The 20,289-nt window shown below is 40.3% G+C and overlaps 1 protein-coding gene across 4 annotated transcripts in view; it reads left to right on the forward strand.

The window, feature by feature from the left end:
• clpxa (caseinolytic mitochondrial matrix peptidase chaperone subunit Xa) overlaps nucleotides 1–20,289 on the forward strand; it is a 39,975-nt gene that overhangs the window by 15,401 nt on the left and 4,285 nt on the right. For all 4 annotated transcript variants that reach the window (XR_012382383.1, XR_012382384.1, XM_021477471.2 and 1 more), the window contains 5 exon segments: nucleotides 1,908–2,084; nucleotides 4,730–4,894; nucleotides 8,570–8,658; nucleotides 8,966–9,130; nucleotides 11,779–12,081. Coding sequence is in view for 2 of the 4 variants with exons in the window: in XM_021477471.2 (XP_021333146.1) it covers nucleotides 1,908–2,084; nucleotides 4,730–4,894; nucleotides 8,570–8,658; nucleotides 8,966–9,130; nucleotides 11,779–12,081 (899 nt within the window). In the remaining 2 variants the exon portion in view is untranslated.

Here is a 20,289-nt window from a genome sequence, read left to right on the forward strand (position 1 = left end):
CACTTTCCTGCAGTGTGACAACAGCGGCGATGAGCGTCAATAGGAGCTTCAAAATTGATGATGCAATCCATGCAACAATTTAAATGGCCGCGGTGAAATGTTAAAATAGTTGATTTTCTTCCTGGTTTTATAATTGAGACACGCCGCGTGCAAAATTGCTGCATCATTTCAGAACACGGGACAGTGTAAAGGGTGGATGGCATCAAATTACAGGGGCGTTTTCTTTCGTGTTTGCCGTGTCTACATTGTCGTTCAGTCTGACTTTGTTTTTTTTTTTTAAATATGATGGTAAAACATGAACAAGATTATGAATATATTAAAACATGTGCTTGTTTGTTGTAAAAATTCCTAATAATGACAAAAAATACTAATTTGTGGATCTCCTTACTTCCGGGTGCAGCTGTGGCTGGTGTATTCTGGGAATTTTTTTATTACCCCTTGGTTTGAAGTGTGGTCCTAAAAAATCTTAGTTTGAAGGGGTGTATACCCCTTGCCAGTAGCCCTACGCCTTTAAGCTAAGGAGAATTAAGACACCCATACCCCTTTACGGGCACGTGCAAAACGAGGGTTGGGGGGAAGGGCTAAGGGGTAGAATTTGGATTAAGCCTTATACTTTTGCAGCCGCATCTGATCTCTGGTCAAGTAGGACGCATGGACCCATTCTTGAGCCGTACTTTCCACTACATTAACAATGATTGGCAGCTGCGACAGAGATGCCTTGAGATGGCACATTTTCCATTGGAATAAAATTATTATTTACATTCAAACATTTGTTTACAGAAGATTCAGGAAATGCACTATTTAAATATTATTTACAGGATATACAAAAGTTATTTTATTTAGAAAAAATGCTGCTTATTTTCTGCTTTTAATATGAAAAACATTGAAAATACTTTATTTAGTTTCCAAAAGTGCAGTTTTTTGTTTTTTTCACTTTTATAAGAAATAAATGACTGTTCGCTTTAGGTACGTGTTTTAAATCCAATTGTTCAACGTTGATGTTCAGTAAATAATCATCGTAGATAGTGTTTGTTTCCTTTTATTCCTATTTATTGTATTCCTAATATTTTAAAATCAAGTAATGCACCCTTCATTCAGAAATTTCTCACTTGTGATATGTGCAAATATTTACTGTACAAAACCTGTCAGTGAACTATGAGGGCAAAAAAATAAAATAGAAAAAAATAAATAATTGTTCATTATTCGTAATCTGGTTAAAATGTTCAGTTAATTGAGATTTTGAGTTTAGGACAAATTGCCCAGCCCTTCAACACTGCTATTACTAACCAATCGGTTAAAAAAAAAAAAAAACCCTAACATTGCATTAAATCACTACATTTGCATTAAATACTCATAATAAATGCATGAAGGATTTTTGTAACGTGAGCATTTGGGTAATCATTTGTGCAGGGCTCAAGCTTCAAATTAATTTCATTTTTATATATGGTTGAAGTCAGAATTATTAGCCCTTCCTGTATATTTTCCCGTCCAATTCCTGTTGGAGAGAGAAGATTTTACTAGATGTTTTTCCAAGATGCTAGTATTCAGCTTAAAGTGACATTTAAAGGTTTAACTATGTTAGTAGGCAAGTTAGGATAATCAGGCAAGTCATTGTAAAACAGTGGTTTGTTCTGTAGATAATCGAAAAAAATATTGCTTAAGTGGACTTATAATATCGACCTTAAAATGGATAAAAAAAAATTAAAACTGCTTTTATTCCAGCCACAAAAAAAGACTATCTTCAGCAGAAAAAATATTATAGGAAATACTGTGAAAAATTTCATGCTCTGTTAAACATCATTTGGGAAATATTTAAAAAAAAAAAAAGGCAAGGCTAATAATTCTAACTTCAACTGTATATTTTTTGTTTTGTTTTTGTGTTTGCTGCTGTTGTGTGATTTGTCCAGAGCTGCTTCAGATCGCAGGGATCAGTCCTCATGGAAATGCACTGGGCGCCTCCATGCAGCAGCAGCTGAACCAGCAGACTCCTCCCGAGAAGAGAGGAGGAGAAGTGCTGGACTCCACACACACCGACATAAAGCTGGAGAAGAGCAACATCGTCCTGCTCGGACCCACTGGCTCTGGTGAGAGCAAAACACACTGAATTCACTGTTCAATCCATATATACATAAATGACTACACATCTATACATCTTTTTGAAAATGAATATTTTTTATTCATTTCTCAGTGAGTAAAGACAATCATTTTTGATGCATTTAAACAAAACAGTTACATTAATTAAATAAGAGTTTGGTTGCCAAAACATAATTAGGAATAAAAAAGATAATACAATTAAATTCAAATGAAGAATTGCAACAACAAATTAAAAAAAAATTCTCTTTTCTAATTTTTTATGTATATTAAAGAATTATTTTAGTCAAAATAAGTTTGGTTACAGAACATAATTAGGAATAAAAAGATAATACACTTAAATTCAAAAGGGGAACTGCAACAACAACATATTTTGTACAATTTTTATTTTTATGTAAAATAAGAGTTTGGTTGCTGAACATTATTAGATAATAAAAAGATAATCAATTTAAATTCAAATGAGGAATTGCAAAACAAAAAAACAATTGCTAAATTGTGTATTCTTTCATGTTAATTAAACAGTTATATTAATCTAAATAAGAGATGGTCGCTGAACATAATTAGGAGTTAAAAGATCATACACTTGAATAAAACAATAAAATATAAAAAAAAAAATGTACTAAATTTTATATTGTTTCATGTTTCTCATGATTTTTCATCTTCATTACAATTTTATTTAAGATTTTCTCCTAACATATTAATTTGGGTGTACTTTTGATCTTAAGTTTTTTTGCTAAATTAGTTAGATTAGGGTCCAAATTTAAAGAGTCCAAAACATTGGCTTTGTTACTGACTAACCTATGCACAAATATATTATTGTAAAGCATCTTATAGAAAATGTTAATTTAAAATCGAGATCTGTGAGGGGTGTACTAATTTATGCCAAGCACTGAATGACGAATTCATTTCAAACACGGTTTGGACGCAATTCAGCATTTTTAGAACTATTTCTGAAGGATGATTTGACACCAAGAAGGGATGCAATGCAATCAAGCTTTTTTTTCAAGTTTTATGTGTTTATACTCGACTTTCATTGTAAAAAGCAATTAACTAGTTCAGTTAGTTTACTTAAAAAAATAGTTTAAAACTCATAATTACTTAAAAATGAACATGTTTTTATAATTATACGTGTTGTTTGTTTACTTGTTAATAGGGCTGCACGATTCTGGCTAAAATGTGAATAACAATTTTTTTGCTTAACGATCACGGTTTTCCCACGATTCTTTAGAAGTAAAATAGAGGTTAATATTGGTACGCTATTATTATTGTTAATTCTCAAACATATGGTAAAACAATAATATAATATTTATATTATACAATGAGGACAAATGAGGACAAATATCCTTATTTGTAAGTCGCTTTGGATAAAAGCGTCTGCTAAATGACTAAATGTAAATGTAAATATTTATAGGACTTTATAGTATTTATAGGACTATGTGTAGCTCTGCTGTTGGTTAAAATGCAAAGTTTTGTATAGTCATGATGGTGGACTTGAACAGACTTTCACTATGTCCTGTTTGTTAATTCACAGTAAAGTGATGACATCAGAATACAACTATTCATAATTATACAGTTGAATTATTATGTTTGAGACATGTGCTTGTCATTTGTCATTGACAGCATTATTAGACCATTTGTTTTCACTGGTAAAATGAAACATTTGTCATTTTCAGATTCCTTCTTGTATTAAATTCAACATAATATAGGCTAGTGTAGTTTTACTGACACAATAAACATTTATTTTCATGCACAACACTGTGTTCGCTATGAAAGAAAAAACACATCAAATGCTTGTCAAAATCATAACTGTAAAATGCGTTATGATCATTTGAATGATGTGTGCGCCGGTGCCTGTGGGAGCAAGAGAACATTGCCTACTTGGGTCACAGATTACGATCACAGAATTTGGTGTAACACCACCTTCACTTTCACTTCCCCATGCAAATCATTCTTTCAGAGCGCCTCACAAACCATCGCTCTGTGCAACAAACTGAATGTTTTTCACAACTTTATTACTTGTTATTCACAGATTGGTATGCACACGTGCGTTCTCGGTAGTGAACAAACAGCTCACAGTCGCCTCATGTGATTTCGCAGCCGCAAATACATCATTACATTTAGACAGAAATTACATTTCTGGGTGAATTATACCTTATAAATACAGTATGTGACACTTTTAACGCCATTTGAAGGTGTCCATGTTGCTGTGAAGACTTGTGAGTCCACCTTAACTCTTCTCTAATGACCTTGAAAATATAATTGGCTGAATCAAGCAGAAAAGTAGGGTGATCGTGTGTAGGGTCGAATTCAGATTGTAATCTTTTTTCAGATTATTCATGCGGCCCTACTTACTAATTTTAAGTCAATAGGTTTACTCGCTTTAAAGTCAACTATTTGCTTTTTACTGTGTTGTCTTTTTATCCAAGTTATCCAATCGATTTGTTTCTCAGTTGCATTTATGAGAGCGTGTTATATGTTTCACTTGTATCTGCCATATAGTAGCCAGGGAAGCTGATTTGACACTGCAATTTAATAAAACAACAAGAGTTAATGAGGGGGAAAAGTGTTCCAGAGAGCAATGTGAAAGTTTTTAAGTAATCGTAAGTATCTAAATTTGTATTACATTTTTTTTAAACAGGTAAAACACTTCTGGCTCAAACGCTGGCCAAATGCCTGGATGTCCCCTTTGCAATCTGTGACTGCACCACGCTGACCCAGGCAGGGTATGTGGGAGAAGACATCGAGTCAGTCATCGCAAAACTACTGCAGGACGCCAACTATGTGATCGAGAAAGCTCAGCAAGGTAACAGTTCTAACAGACTACATTTACAATTTAGTAACATGAATTAAAGATCACAGACTATATTTCCTAGACATTTCTTGTATTTGCACCACCACGAAAATCAACATTTATTTTACCAGCACATGTTATATACAGTTGAAGTCAGAATTGTTAGCCCTTCTGAATTATTTGCCCCCCTGTATATATTTCTTCCCAATTTTTGTTTAATGGAAAGAAGATTTTGTCAAGGCATCTCTAAACATAATAGTTATAATAACTCATTTATAATCACTGATTTATTTTATCTTTGCCATGATGACAGCGCATGATATTTTACTAGATATTTTTCAAGATACCAGTGTTAGATCCAGCCCTTACGCCAGATCTTGTCAGGAAATGTCTCCCATACCTGTTCTCCAGGTATTTGGACAACAAACAAGCAGAGTTTCCAATACCCAAACCTGTTAACCTGTATTTAATTAAATTAGCAGTCTACTATCAGTATAGGAGTCTACTGTGGAAGGAAGCCAGAGAAGAGCAGAAGCAGGATAAGAAGTGATGATAATAAAAGAGCAGGGTTTATTGAATAATCTTAGTTGCATGAGTTTCGGTGCGCTATCATACTTTGTCTGAACAGCACAAACATAACAGAAGATTATTATACATCAGGCCACAAGACCTTGAATTAGAGACATACTCGCAATCTCATACTAGTGGAGAGGAACATTTCATGAAACACCATCAAAATAAGACTAAACAATGGAAAAAGCACTAAAAGCAGAAAAAGTAATAAATACATAAAATAATGAATATATATATAATAAATGATAAACATAAATTAATTTTAAAATATGAATCAGATGAATGACAAAATGAATAACTAAGATTTATAGATGATTATATAACCATAACTGAAATTATCAATGCAAAACAAAAAATAGAAAAACAAAACATAATAGAAAATGGAAATGATTTAATTTAAAGCACACACTGGTTTTTACAAATTTTAGATTTTTACACTAGTATTCAAATTAAAGTGGCATTTAAAGGCTTAACTAGATTAACTAGGCAAGTTAGGGTAATTATGTCTTTGTGTAACAGTGGATCGTTTTGTAGACAATTGGAAAAATGCATTGCTCAAGGGGGGGTAATAATATTAATCTTAAAATGGTTTTTAAACAATTAAAACTTTTAGCCTTTTTCTAGCTGACATAAAACAAATAAGACTTTCACCAGAAGAAACAATATTATAGGAAATACTGTGAAAAATTCCTTGCTCTGTTAAACATCATTTGGGAAATATTTAAAAAAGAAAACAAAATTCATAGGAGGCCGAATAATTTCAACTTCAACTGTATACATTTTTCTCCCATTCTCCCCTTGTCAACTTTAAATCAAAATAACCTCTTCAGCAATAGCTTATTTCTTCATAATGTTTTAAATTAGTGATAAATGCTGAAGCTTTTATAGTGATATACAGTATTATGACTGCAAAAACGGGGTATTTCAACTGGTACAATAACAAAAGAACTCTACGGCTTTTTTTTTGGCATATCTTTATTTTATAATGTCAGCTTTATTGTTAATTCAACCACTTCTACAGGACATATAGAGAATCGAAATCACGTTACTCTCAGACCCTAGTTGCCTAACATATAATATTAATACAAAAAGTAGAGTTTTAAGAAAGAATTTACTATAAATACAATTACACATAAAATATGATCTAAAAATACACATACAATGTAGTCTAAAGAATGAAAAAATGTAAACAATATAGTACAAATAATTGATCCCTTACAGTTATATTTTTGTATATGTATTATATATTTATTTTTTATATATATCTTCAGCCTGAAATGACGAATTTTGTGTTGGCCTTTCCCAAATTGTGGCATCATTTAATTCAATTCCTGTGTTTTTGCTGTGAAAATACACAAATATTTTAATTTGCAAAATGTACAAAATCCAGGAGAGACTGATAAATGTTCAGGGAATACAAATGTTTCAAATGAATAAAATTGCAAAAGGGTTTTTGAAACATAACAGCCAACACTTCACACTAAAGTTTTTTTAATCAATTTTAAATATTCCATTAACATCAAGAGTGAAAATGGCTACATTTCTTATCGACGTTATATTATATTTTCAGTTTTTAAATAGGAGCTAAACTTTATCCGTTATTATTTGATGCTTTGATGAACACCACTGCAAATACAACAATCTGAATCTTTTTAAAAGGCATTCTTAAAGTTTAAATGGCAAGTATTTATTTGCTGTGTTTTGAAATGCCTACAGCAGGGGTGTCCAAACTCAGTCGTAGAAGGCCAGTGTCCTGCAGATTTTAGCTCCATCTTTACTGGTGTGTTGAAGCAGGTTGTTTCTAGAAAGCCTTGGAAGAGCTTGATTAGCTAGCCCAGGTGTGTCTGGTTGAAGTTACGTAACGTAATGTGTATTTATATAGCGCATTTATTGTGTACGGCCATACACCCAAAGCGCTTTACAATCATGAGGGGGGGTCTCTCCACACCACAACCAGTGTGCAGCATCCCCTTGGATGATGCGATGGCAGCCACAGGACAACGGCGCCAGTGCGCTCACCACACACCAGCTATTGGTGGAGTGGAGAGACAGTGATAGAGCCAATTCGGTGAAAGGGGATGATTGGGAGGCCATGATCGTAAGGGCCGATAGAGGGACATTGGCCAGGACACCGGGGTTACACTGCTGCTCTTTCACGAGAAGTGCCATGGGATTTTTTAATGACCACAGAGAGTCAGGACCTCGGTTTAACGTCTCATCCGAAAGACGGCATCCACTGACAGTGTAGTGTCCCCTTCACTTTCACTGGGGCATTAGGACTCACACAGACCGCAGGTGGAGCGCCCCCTGCTGGCCTCACTAACACCACTTCCATCAGCAACCTAGTGTTCCCTAGTGGTCTCCCATCCAGGTACTGACCAGGCTCAGCCCTGCTTAGCTTCAGTGAGTAACCGGTCTTGGGCTGCAGGGTGATATGGCTGTGGCATATAGTTTAGTTGGAACTAAACTTTGCAGGACACCGGCCCTCCCGGACCGAGTTTGGACACCCCTGGCCTACAGTAACAGGCATGTACGTTGAGTTCTGCCCGACATTTCTTTTTTTTTTTTTCATTCATCAAAAGCATAGTTCACCCAAAAATAAAATTTCTTGTCATCATTCAGTCATCTTTCACTTGAACACTTCCACTTAAACACAAAAGAAGATATTTTGAGTAATTTTTGAGTAATTTATTTATTTCCTACATTGTAAAAAAGTATATGGAAAAAAGTCATGACAACAAATGTTTTTATGATACTTTATTTCAACAGGTTAGTCAGGTTTAATGTAATAGTTTTTGTCACTTTGACTAAAGTAAGTTGAGTTGACTAGAAAAGTTCATTTGATTCAACTAAAACAATTTGGACAGCAATATGTCAGTGACTACCGGTTTCCAACTTTCTTCAAAATAAATAAATTATTTTATCTATTATTTTATCCGAAAATAACAAACTTCAAAAGGTGGAAGAGTGAATATGGAGTACATTTGTATTGTTGCGTGAACTATCCCATTAAGCCATTTTACTTCAATATCGATATCATCTTCAACAATGATGATTACTACTACCATTTCATGCTGACTTTAAAGCTCGATTGAGATGTGGAAATTGTTCCAGGTATCGTGTTCCTGGACGAAGTGGACAAGATCGGCAGTGTTCCCGGAATCCATCAGTTAAGGGACGTGGGAGGAGAGGGAGTGCAGCAGGTCAGTCACTGAAAGTGATGACAGACATTACCGATATTCAGCTGAACTTTGACCTAAATCACAAGCACACTCACAAGGCTGTTAACGATTTACAGACACTGTCATTCTTGAAATCTCACTTCTCTATTCCTACTGTACTTCTTTAATGACTGACAATAAATGTGACGCACTTATTTTTGCAATATGTGGCTTCTACGCATTAAGTATACAAACAATACTGAGCCTACAAATCTGATGTGTTATTGGAAGTATCATTATAGTGATAATATGACACCTGTTGTGTTGTTGTTGTTGTTTTTTAAACCAGGGGTTACTGAAGCTGCTGGAAGGCACTATTGTTAATGTTCCAGAGAAGAACACCAGGAAGCTGAGAGGAGAAACGGTGCAGGTCGACACCACCAATATCCTGTTTGTAGCATCTGGAGCTTTTAATGGACTTGACCGCATCATCAGCAGGAGAAAGAACGAGAAGGTGACTTTTAAGGGAGTTATTTTCTGTGCATGCGTTCGTGCGTGTGCGCATGCGTGCACTGTTTTAAACAGTAAATCCATTTCACATTTCTGTGTTTCTCAGCAGCAAAAGTCATTGTCATAGTTGGGTAAACTTAAGGCTGATTTATACTTTCGCCTGACTCCGCATCACAAATTAATTTTATTATTTGTAACAACAAGGGGGTCCACTCGAAGTAACTGTCACGACAAAACAGTAGTAAAGAAGAATTCAGCGAGTGAAGTTGCTAAATGAATGCATTTAACTATAAATAAAACAAATAAGGGGCTGCATGGTGGCACAGGTTGCTGGTTCGAGTCTTGGCTGGGTCAGTTGGCGTTTCTGTGTGGAGTTTGCATGTTCTCCCCGTGTTCGAGTGGATTTCCTCCGGGTGCTCCGGTTTCCCCTACAAATCCAAAGACATGCGCTAACACTGACATGATGTCACATTCGCCACGCGCACTCAATCAAATTAGCGGCATATAAACCAACCTTTAGAGTGCAGAGAATGGGAGAGTACCACAAGTACATTTTCTGCATTATAATTTGCTCAAATCAAAGAACTCAGCAATATAATGTTTTCACGACTTTCAAAAACAAGCTTTGTTTACGATCTGTGTACGTTTTGGAAGTTCCTGTTTCTGTTTGTGGATGAGTAAACGGATTACTGCCGCCTTGCAGGTGTTGAAAGACACGTCTTCTCACTCAGGCACTAAGCTGTTCAGAACTCTGAGCTTTTTTGTCCACACAGAACCAGTCGTGAGCCGATAAAAGTACTTTTTTTTTTGTCTGTGCAAGTTGTTTGCCATTGGCTTATGTTGAGTTTAGACTGCACTGCTACTTCTTAAAGTAGTCGCGTCACACTGCATGACTATCTGGGGTAGCATTCTGTCGCTGCTGTGTTTACACTGCAAGATGCATTGCAACGAGGTTTCACACTGCGTGACTTTACAATATGAGAATCGCCGACAGCTTTGTCTCGATCCGCAAATTGTCTCACAACAAACACGCTTGAAATTACATGGAAACAATGCGAGGTCACGTAGTATATCTTTTGTTGTTAACTACATAATGAGAAAGAAGCCTTTAATGGGGTAGAAAATGCACTTATTTTCCTCACTTGGGTTTTGAAAGGAATTAGCAGTTTCTCTCCAACTTTTTTCTTTTTCGATCCGGTTGTGGTATTAAAAACAAACATGGGTGCACCTGCAAATATCCAATGTTTTTTCTCCATTTCTTGGGTCCAAACAGACCGAAAAGTAGTGTTTTAACTACTCAATTTCTCAAAACCTGTTAGCAAGTCAAGATCAAAGGGCTAAAACCATGCAGTCTGAACTCGCCGTTAGTAAAAGTGAAAGTCGTGACGTTTGGGAGATCGGTGCTTTGCTCAAGGGACTCAGCTGTTGAGTTGAGGGTGGTGAGAGCACTGGTTATTCACTTCCACCAACTTTCCGATCACAAGTCTATGTGATCTATGTGCCCTCCAGAAACTTGCGTTCTGTGAATGAACGTCGCCTCGTGGTTCCATCCCAAAGAGGAAAGAAATCACTTTCGCTCACGCTCACGCTCAATCTGCCCAGTTGGTGGAATGAACTCCCTAACTGCATCAGAACAGCAGAGTCACTCGCTACTTTCAAGAAACGACTAAAAACTCAACTATTTAGTCTCCACTTCACTTCCTAATCTGCAATTGCCTCTCTGAATATCACACTAACTGTACCCCAAAAAAAAAAAAAAAAAACTACTAACACTACTAATACTTTCCTTCTTAGACTTTACAGACCTGAAACTTGCCTATAGCACTTATTCATTGTTGCTCTTAGTTGTGTAAATTGCTTCCTTGTCCTCATTTGTAAGTCGCTTTGGATAAAAGCGTCTGCTAAATGACTAAATGTAAATGTAAGTCCAACTATCCATTAGGCCTCCTAGGGCGTACTCACACTATATACAGTTGCCTTGAATCGTGCCGAAGCATGCTTGTCCCCCCTCCCCTTCTCCCCTGACGGTCAGCACTCACACTGCACCAAACCAGATCGCGCTTACATCATCAATGATGCACTGTTCAGTTTAACCGAAGAGAAGCACTCTCGCTTAGCACATTTCTTTGTTTATATCATTTTATTCCTTTGGGATGCTGTAACATGCAGTCAAATATAATTTGCTGAAAAGATCAGCCACTTCTGACACTTATAAACAATCATAGAGTCCTCATGCTGCATGTATTAGGAGGTTTTCTGAAGGTGCAGCTGTTGTGCAGTGAAGGGTTTGCGTCTTTAATAATCTACGACAGTTTTTATCCATTAAACAGTAAGAATGATTAATAAATCCATATCAAACAGTCCCTCTGGCATGCTTTGCACTCACACTACAAGCGTACCGTGCCAAAGTGAGCCGTGCTCTGGCACACCTCTTCCAACTGGGCCAGGGCCGGCCAACTGAACCGCGCCTGAGCCTGGTCAGAGCACTCACACTTCTCAAACGAACCGTGCCTGGGTATAGTTCGGATAGCATAGTGTGAGTACGCCCTTAGTGTGCACTGGCCCCTTAGTGAACATAAGAGACAAAAAAATAAATCCTACCGACCTCAATGTACTGTAAATTTAATGTCACCCTTGCTTTCCTACTCGCAGTATCTTGGGTTTGGTACACCGTCTAACATGGGGAAAGGCAGAAGAGCGGCGGCAGCAGCTGATCTGGCCAACACCACCGGTGGAGAAGTGGATGCTGTGGCCGAGATCGAGGAGAAGGACCGGCTTCTGAAACATGTGGAGGCCCGAGACCTTATTGAGTTCGGAATGATCCCTGAGTTTGTGGGTCGTCTCCCTGTTGTGGTTCCTCTGCACAGTCTGGATGAGGAGACGCTGGTGCGGATCCTCACAGAGCCACGCAATGCTGTCGTGCCTCAGTATCAGGCTCTCTTCAGCATGGACAAGGTTGGTTTTTATATTTTATTTATTTATTTTTATCTATCCTTTATTTTACCAGGATAGTGCCTTTTTTTGCTTTGTTCTCATACAGTTGAAGCCAGAATGATTCGCCCTCCTGTGAAGTTTTTTTTTTTTTTTTCAAATATTTCCCAGATGATGTTTAACAGAGCAAGATGTTTTTCATAGTATTTCATATGATATTTTTTCTTCTGGAGAAAGTCTTATTTGTTTTATTTCGGCTAGAATGTAAGCTGTTTTAATTTTTTTTAAAGTATTTTAAGGTCAATATTGTCAGTCACCTAAAGCATTTTTTTTTCAATTGTCTACAGAACAAACCATCATTGTACAATGATTTGCCTAATTACCCTAACTTTAAAAATATACTAAGATTAAAATACCCAGTCAAATATTATGTTCTGCCATCATGGCAAAGAAAAGAAATCAGTTATTAGAAATTAGTTATTAAAACTATTATCTTTAGAAAATCTTCTTTCCATTAACCAGAAATTGGGGAAGAAAATATAGAGGGGGGCTAATAATAGAGGGGGGCTCTTCCACTGTTATTACTAAATATGTTTCAAGAGTTCACACTTAGCTGATGATTTACAAAGCTTATTTGGCATGCTATCCCGGGAGAGAGCCCCGAGCTCAAGGGCTCCTCGAGCCCGGGGCTTCCTCCCGTTGGCAGAGCAAGAAGGGAGCCTGAGCTCGGTGGATCTCAGAACTCCCCTGCCGCTGTAGCTAAGGGAACGTAAGGAATTAGACAGGCTTGATTGTTAAGTATGTTGAATGTCTTTGGATGGTGGGAGGAAACCGGAGAACCCGGGGAAAACCCACGCGGACACGGGAAGGACATACAAACTCCCCACAGAAACACTCACCGGTCCTATCGAACTAAGACCGGCAGTATTCTTGCTGTGTGGTTCACAGTGCTAACCACTGGACCGCCGTGCCGCCCAGTCGCAGGTAAAGGAGGAGAATAGGGGAGGAGGGGGGTTTCTTCCAAACGAAGATAAAGTGAACTGAAAACTTAGGCTATTTATGGTGCCTTAGGGCTCATATGATTGGAAGATTAGTGATTAGCAAATGCGAGACTGGACGTGATAAATCATAAGCACGTGATCCTCTCGAAATTAGTTTATGAATAAACTTCACTTCAAGAGTTCACACTTAGCTGATGATTTACAAAGCTTATTTGGCATGCTGTCCCGGGAGAGAGCCCCGAGCTCAAGGGCTCCTCGAGCCCGGGGCTTCCTCCCGTTGGCAGAGCAAGAAGGGAGCCTGAGCTCGGTGGATCTCAGAACTCCCCAAAATGCAGAAATTAATCGCTCGGGACAGCAGCCGCGTATTCAAAGAGAAAACCCCCCAAAAGGCAGGAAATTTAGAGCTATATCCGGCTGCTGGATATAATAGAAGGAAAAAGGTTAAATGCATGGGCATTAATTAGATAGGATTAATAAGGGTGAAGAGAGGATTCTATTATCTCTTGCTGGAGTTAGAGTTTGAAGGAACCCCTGCGGGGGTCATGGTTTTCAGGGTTATGAAGAAGGGGAGAATAGGTTGTTTGAAGCAGTGTAAAGAGAACTTTGAGTGAATCTTGTGGGAGTTGGAGCTCTAAGTGACCCCTGCGGGGGTCAGGGTAGAGTGAAGGTATGGAGCAGTGAGTGGAGGAGAGTAGCTCTTACGAAAGATGGAGCTCGGAGCGCCTCTGTGGAGGTCGAAGCTTGAGGGTAGAGTGTAGCTGGGAGGAGCAATGAGTGGGAGGGAGTAACTCGTGTGAGAGTTTGAGTTTAGAGTGGCCTCTGCGGAGGTTTGAGCTTGAGGGTAGGGTGCAGATAGGAGCGACCTCTGCGGAGGTTTGAGCTTGAGGGTAGAGTGTAGCTGGGAGGAGAAATGAGTGGGAGGGAGTAACTCGTGTGAGAGTTTGAGTTTAGAGTGGCCTCTGCGGAGGTTAGAGCTTGAGGGTAGGATGTAGATAGGAGCGACCTCTGCGGAGGTTTGAGCTTGAGGGTAGAGTGTAGCTGGGAGGAGCAATGAGTGGGAGGGAGTAACTCTTGTGAGAGTTTGAGTTTGGAGCGGCCTCTGCGGAGGTTAGAGCTTGAGGGTAGGGTGTAGATAGGAGCGACCTCTGCGGAGGTTTGAGCTTGAGGGTAGAGTGTAGCTGGGAGGAGAAATGAGTGGGAGGGAGTAACTCGTGTGAGAGTTTGAGTTTAGAGTGGCCTCTGCGGAGGTTAGAGCTTGAGGGTAGGATGTAGATAGGAGCGACCTCTGCGGAGGTTTGAGCTTGAGGGTAGAGTGTAGCTGGGAGGAGCAATGAGTGGGAGGGAGTAACTCTTGTGAGAGTTTGAGTTTGGAGCGGCCTCTGCGGAGGTTAGAGCTTGAGGGTAGGGTGTAGATAGGAGCGACCTCTGCGGAGGTTTGAGCTTGAGGATAGTGTAGATAGGGGCAACCTCTGCGGAGGTCATGGCTTGGAGGTAGCGTGTAGATGGGAGGTGCTGGTTAGCGGTGAGGTAGGGGTTAGCCATGAGAGGTTTTAAGGGTAACTCTTGCGAGAGTTGGAGCAAGGAGCGACCCCTTCGGGGGTCAGAGCTAGGGGGTAGAGTATAGATTAGGGGGATAGGGAGCAGTGGGTGGAAGACCGGTTTTAGGGTAACTATTGCGAGGGTTGGAGCTTGGAGCAACCTCTGCGGAGGTAAGCGCTAGGAGGTAGGAGGCGGTGGGTGGAAGAGAGTAACTCTTGTGATAATTGGAGCTTGAAGCGACCTCTGTGGAGGTCAGAGCTTGGGGGTAGAGTGAAGATAGGGGGAGATAGGTAGCATTGAGTGGGAGAGAGTAACTCTTGAGAGAGTTGGAACTCGGAGCGACCTTTGTGGAGGTCAGAGCTTGAGGGTAGATTGCAGATAGGAAAAGATAGATATCTGTGAGTGGGAGAGAGGATTTGTATAACTCTTGCGAGAGTTGGAGCTCGGAGCGACCTCAGTGGAAGTCCGAGTTTGTATAACAAATTGAGGTTGCTGAAATGCTAGCTGTAATGGCCTTTGGGGGCGTCCTTGGCAAAACCTGTAGGGGTGCCATGGGTGGACGATTAGGCTTCTGCTGAGTTTGGTTAGGATGACTCTAGCGAGAATTGAGGCTCTATTAGGTACCTTTGTGAGTTGGAGCCTTGTGAGGAGTTGCTTGGGGGTTGGTTAGAGCCTGTTGTGCTTCCTTGAGGTGGTATTTACTGAGGCGTATGTAAGATTTGAAAGCTTCAGAAGACCAGCGACCAAGGGTCTGGATCTGATTGTGTGAGAGCCCGTTAGAGGCTGCTGTAGTGGCTGCGCCAATCCTGAATGAGTGGCTGGAAAAAGGCTCTGGGGAAAAACCTGATAGGCGAAGAATTTCTTTAAGGTGTTTTTGGAACCAGAATCGAGATACTGGACGGTTAGCGTCGTCAGTAAAAAGCGGGGCCATAGGGTTAGCTACTTGAGATTTTCTTAGATTAAGATAGGCTAGGAGGGTTTGGAATGGGCGAGTAGGTGAAGGTATGTCGAAAATGAGGATAGAGTGTCCTTTCTGGATTTGATCTGTTTTGCTTTGTTTGATAAGGAAAGAGATGGTTTCCTTATCTTGCAAAGCTAGATCTGAGATGGTGGGGTGGAGTAGAGGGTTAAATTTAGATGTAACTGTTAATTCGGAACATCTAAGAAACCCGAAAAATGCTAGATTAAACATAGCATCTAAGGTGCGGGCTGTATGGGAGGAAATATACCCTTTGCGAAGGGTGTAGATGCATGAGGTAAGGATTTTGAGTGTGATGGGTTGTCTAGCATCAGGGCTGGTGGGGTGGTTTTTCTGAATACCCTTGATAAGAAGGGAGGTTTGCGAATTTGTGATGGCGTCGGAAGGAGACCCATGGATTAATTTGTGAAAGAACTGGATCCCGCTAAGGTAGCTCTTTATTGAACTGGCTTGTAGGTGATTTGCGGTGTGAAGGTGGGATATAAAGGAAGTGATAGAGAGGAGAGAAAAATCAGGGAAAGGAAGTTGGTGTAGAATATGGAATTGTTTGAACGAATTCCATGCTGTGAGGTATGCATTGAGGGTTCTAGGAGCTATTGCTTGCAGGATGAGAGATAGAGAAGTTTGGTGAAGATTATGAAGTGGGTGGTTTATGGCAATATCGTTTCTGAATACGGAGGTACAGGCGTTGGGTGAGGGTCTGCTTCCGGGGCCAGTTGCCAGAATTTCTGTAGAGAGAAGCGAGAGAGAGAGTCAGCAATTTGGTTTTTGCAACCAGGTACATGTTCAGCAATCATGATAAATTGTTTTTTAGCAGATATCCAGATAAGGCGTCTTAAAAATGGCATAAGTGCTTGGGAGTGAGAGCGCCTTTTGTTGATGCAATGCACTGTGGCTTCATTATCGCAGTGAATGAGAATGCTAAAAGTAGACCATTCGTCCCCCCACAAGATGGCTGCTGCGACAATGGGGTAGAGTTCGAATAGGGCTGAAGAACATTGGTCTTTTGGAATGGAATTGAATTGGGGTGGCCATGTTGAGGCAAACCAGTGTCCTTTGTAGTAGCCGCCGAAACCAATAGAGGGGGCAGCGTCTGTGTATAGGTTAATGTCGATGGGGGAAGTTGTTAAGTCGCTATAGAAAAAGGAACAGCCGTTCCATTGCTTAAGGAAAGAGATCCATAAGCAGAGTTCATCGCGACTTGGTTTAGAGAGAATAATTATTTCTTCTAAACCTTGAACTGTGGTGGATAGTTGAAGGAGGTGTGAAATAAAGGGGCGGCCCTGTGGAATGATGCGCATAGAGAAATTTAGATGGCCGAGAATTGATAGGAGTTCTCGTTTTGTGCACATCTGTTTTTCGAGGAAGATTTGGGATAGAGAAATTATCCGATCGATCTTCTCTTTGGGGAGGGATGCTTGAAATTTGTGCGAGTCTAGATTAATGCCCAGAAATTCGATTGAAGTACTGGGGCCTGAAGTTTTTTCCTCTGCTAGAGGAATTCCGAGATCAGCGAAAACTTGTTAGGTGATCGCTAAGTGTTTGGCTGGAGGAGATGACGGGGGAGAAATAATGAGAAAATCGTCTAGAAGGTGGATGAGGTATGGAATTCCGTAATTATTGGATAGAATCCAGCATAATGCTTCTGACATCATGTAAAATATTTTTGGGCTGCTTTTGCATCCGAAGGTTAGTGGGACTGCAAAATAGAATTGATTGCGCCAATAAATGCCAAAAAGGTGCCAGAAGTCTGGGTGGATTGGCATGATTTTAAAGGCAGAAGAGATGTCTACTTTGGCTAGCCAGGCGTTGTGGCCGGCTATCTTAATAAGAGAGATTGCTTGATCGATGTCGTGATAGTTGAGCGTATATTCTTCTAGTGGTATCGTGCTGTTAATGCTAGGGAAAGAGGAATTATGTGGGGACGAAAGGTCGACTATGAGGCGTTTTTTGCCGGAAAATTTTCGAGTTGCGACACCAATGGGGCTAATGCGTGAAATATTGAATGGAGGAGCCTTAAAAGGTCCGATCATAAATTTGTTGTCGATTTCTTTTTTAATAAGATAATCGACTGTTTCGGGTTCGGAAGTCGCAGACTGCAGGTTAGGACAGATTAAATTAAGTGAAGGGAGAGCTGCAACACCTGGGTGGAATCCGTGGGTTAGACCTGAAATGAGAAAATCAGAAAAGTTAGTATCAGGGTGAGAACTTAGTTCCCGAGCAAGGTTAGAAATATTCACAGGAGTCGACAAATAATTTTTTGATTTTTTATTATTAGCTCTTAGGATTTGGCAGATTATCTTGGCGTGAGCGCCGCCACAGTAGGAGCACAGGTGAAGGTATCTGCATGGCATCCTATGACATCTACCCATGTTGAAGTTGTGGCAGATGTCACGGCTAGGAAGGGAGGGTTTAGTAGGGATAGAAAAAATAGAAGAAATGTTACGACTGGAAGGGTTAGGAACGTAGCTGGTAGATTTAGAAGGAGGTTGAGTTGGATCAGGAAGAGGGTTAACTAAAGGACAGGAGGTAGTGGGGTGCAGACAGGAGCGACAGACAGCACAGGTTAGATTGCGGCAACCCAAAAATACCCTGTTGTGGAGCTCAGTGTCCAAAGCCCCCCAGTAGGGACACTGATTCCACTGAGTAACGCGCAGAGCGCATTTAGCAGAGAATAGCTTGTGGTAAGTGAAAAAGTGGGTGCCCCCATAGAATAGCGCGAGCTCGGCAATAATGGCCATGTAATCATTAAGCTCGCGTCTCCTATGGGGAAATACTGAACAAATTATGTCGGTGAATCTTGAAAAGGCTATGAAAAATTCGGCTAAGGTTAGGGTGCGGGACTGATTATTGACTGAAGATTTGAGGGATACTGAAAATTCGCCGCAATCAACCTGGCGTTCTGCCGCAGGGGGTGCTATAGGTGAGAGGAGTGAAATGAGGTCAATATCCGCACCTGAGAGGATTAAGTTGCGGGCTGAATTAGAGATGGGTGGAGGTTCCATAGCTAGAGCGTTATTCGGCGGTGGGAGGGGCGTGGCAGATGACAGAGTGAAAGGGGGGCGTGTAGAAGAAACTTGATTAGGAATAGAAAAGGAGTAGGTAGGGTTAGAGTTAGAGTGAGCGAGGGGAAGTGAAGAAGAAAAAGATGGAATATTGATTGGAGGATTTTGAGATGCAAAAGGCAGGTTTTGGGAGGAAGGGGGGGGGAGCGGGGGAGGAGGGGGGGGGAAAGAAGAGGATTGATTTGGAGGAAGAGCAGGGGGAGCAGAAATAGCAGGATGAAACTGAGCATTGGAGGTAGAAGGGAGATGAGGGCTAATGAGAGAGCTAGAGGGGGCGGGGGGCCAGGAGAAGGGGGTAGAAAGAGTTAGAGGGAGAGGGAGAGAGGCTGAGTTCTCTTGAATGGAGTCCTGCTGTGGGAGAATGAGTGACGTCATCGGAGGAGGCTGAGTTTCCTGGTGTTGCGATCTTGCGTGGGAGTGGCTTGCTGTGTGTTTTTGTTTTGACTTCTTCTTTCCTGGTTGTGAACGGGAGGCTTGCGGGTATGGAGTGAATCGAATCGGATTTTCCTGAGCGGCTGATCTTGGAGGAGGACTTGCAGAGGGGAGGGAGTCCGATGTTGCGTTTTTGTAAAGTTTTAGGAGTTCCGTATTTTTGAGATTTTTGGGAGCGTTGATTCCGAGGATGGCGAGCTTGTTCCTGATTTCTGATACGGTGATTCTACTTGGATGGAGGACTGAGGAGGTTGCGGAGATATAAGATGAGGTAGGTGAAGAGATTTGTTGCCTTGGAGTGGATTGCGTTGGTGATAAGTTTTGACGGGACCTAGTAGCGGTGGAGCGTGTCATGCGTCGGCCTCTTGTGACGGCCTCGGGTTCGGGTTGAGAGCCAGGCGGAGCGGGGAGAGGTTGGTTTTCGGAGGGAGAGTTGAGAAGGTCTGGCTGGTTGTTAGCTTGCTCGTTGATGTTCTCGTTGTTCATGATGGCTTGTTTTGTTGGAGATATTGATTGTTGGAGGGAATAGAAGATAGCGGTAGCAGTTGCGGATGATAATGATGGTGATGATGATGAATAAATGCTGGATCTGTTTGTAGAAGTTGCTGTTTTGGAGATGAGCGGCTATAATTGGATAGCTGGAGCACAGTCTGAGGCTGAGCGGTCTTCCAAACGAAGATAAAGTGAACTGAAAACTTAGGCTATTTATGGTGCCTTAGGGCTCATATGATTGGAAGATTAGTGATTAGCAAATGCGAGACTGGACGTGATAAATCATAAGCACGTGATCCTCTCGAAATTAGTTTATGAATAAACTTCACTTAATCTAGGGTTTAAAGACAAGTTAACTTTAAAGGTATCATTTATGTTGTGAAAAATGGTCTTATAAATAGAAACAACCATTTAAACCACACAAAAATTAAACTGCTGGCTAAAACACTGTTATCTTTGCACCTGTCATTTTAAAGTTTAGTCTAATGAAAAGAATTTCAGTCTAGTTAAATAAAAAATTTTAGTTTATTAATTTGTGCCTGTAGATTTCAATTACAGTACATGATTTTAACTTTATAGTTTTATTCCTATTCTGAAGGTTTATAAATAGGGATTTGTTCATACATGCATACAGTGGAAGTCAGAATAATTAGCCATCTGAATTATTAGCGCCCCCCTTGTTTATTTTTTCCCCCCACAATTTCTGTTTAACGGAATGAAACAT

This window comes from Danio rerio, chromosome 7 (assembly GCF_049306965.1).
Source record: "Danio rerio strain Tuebingen ecotype United States chromosome 7, GRCz12tu, whole genome shotgun sequence".
Taxonomy (NCBI): domain Eukaryota; kingdom Metazoa; phylum Chordata; class Actinopteri; order Cypriniformes; family Danionidae; genus Danio; species Danio rerio.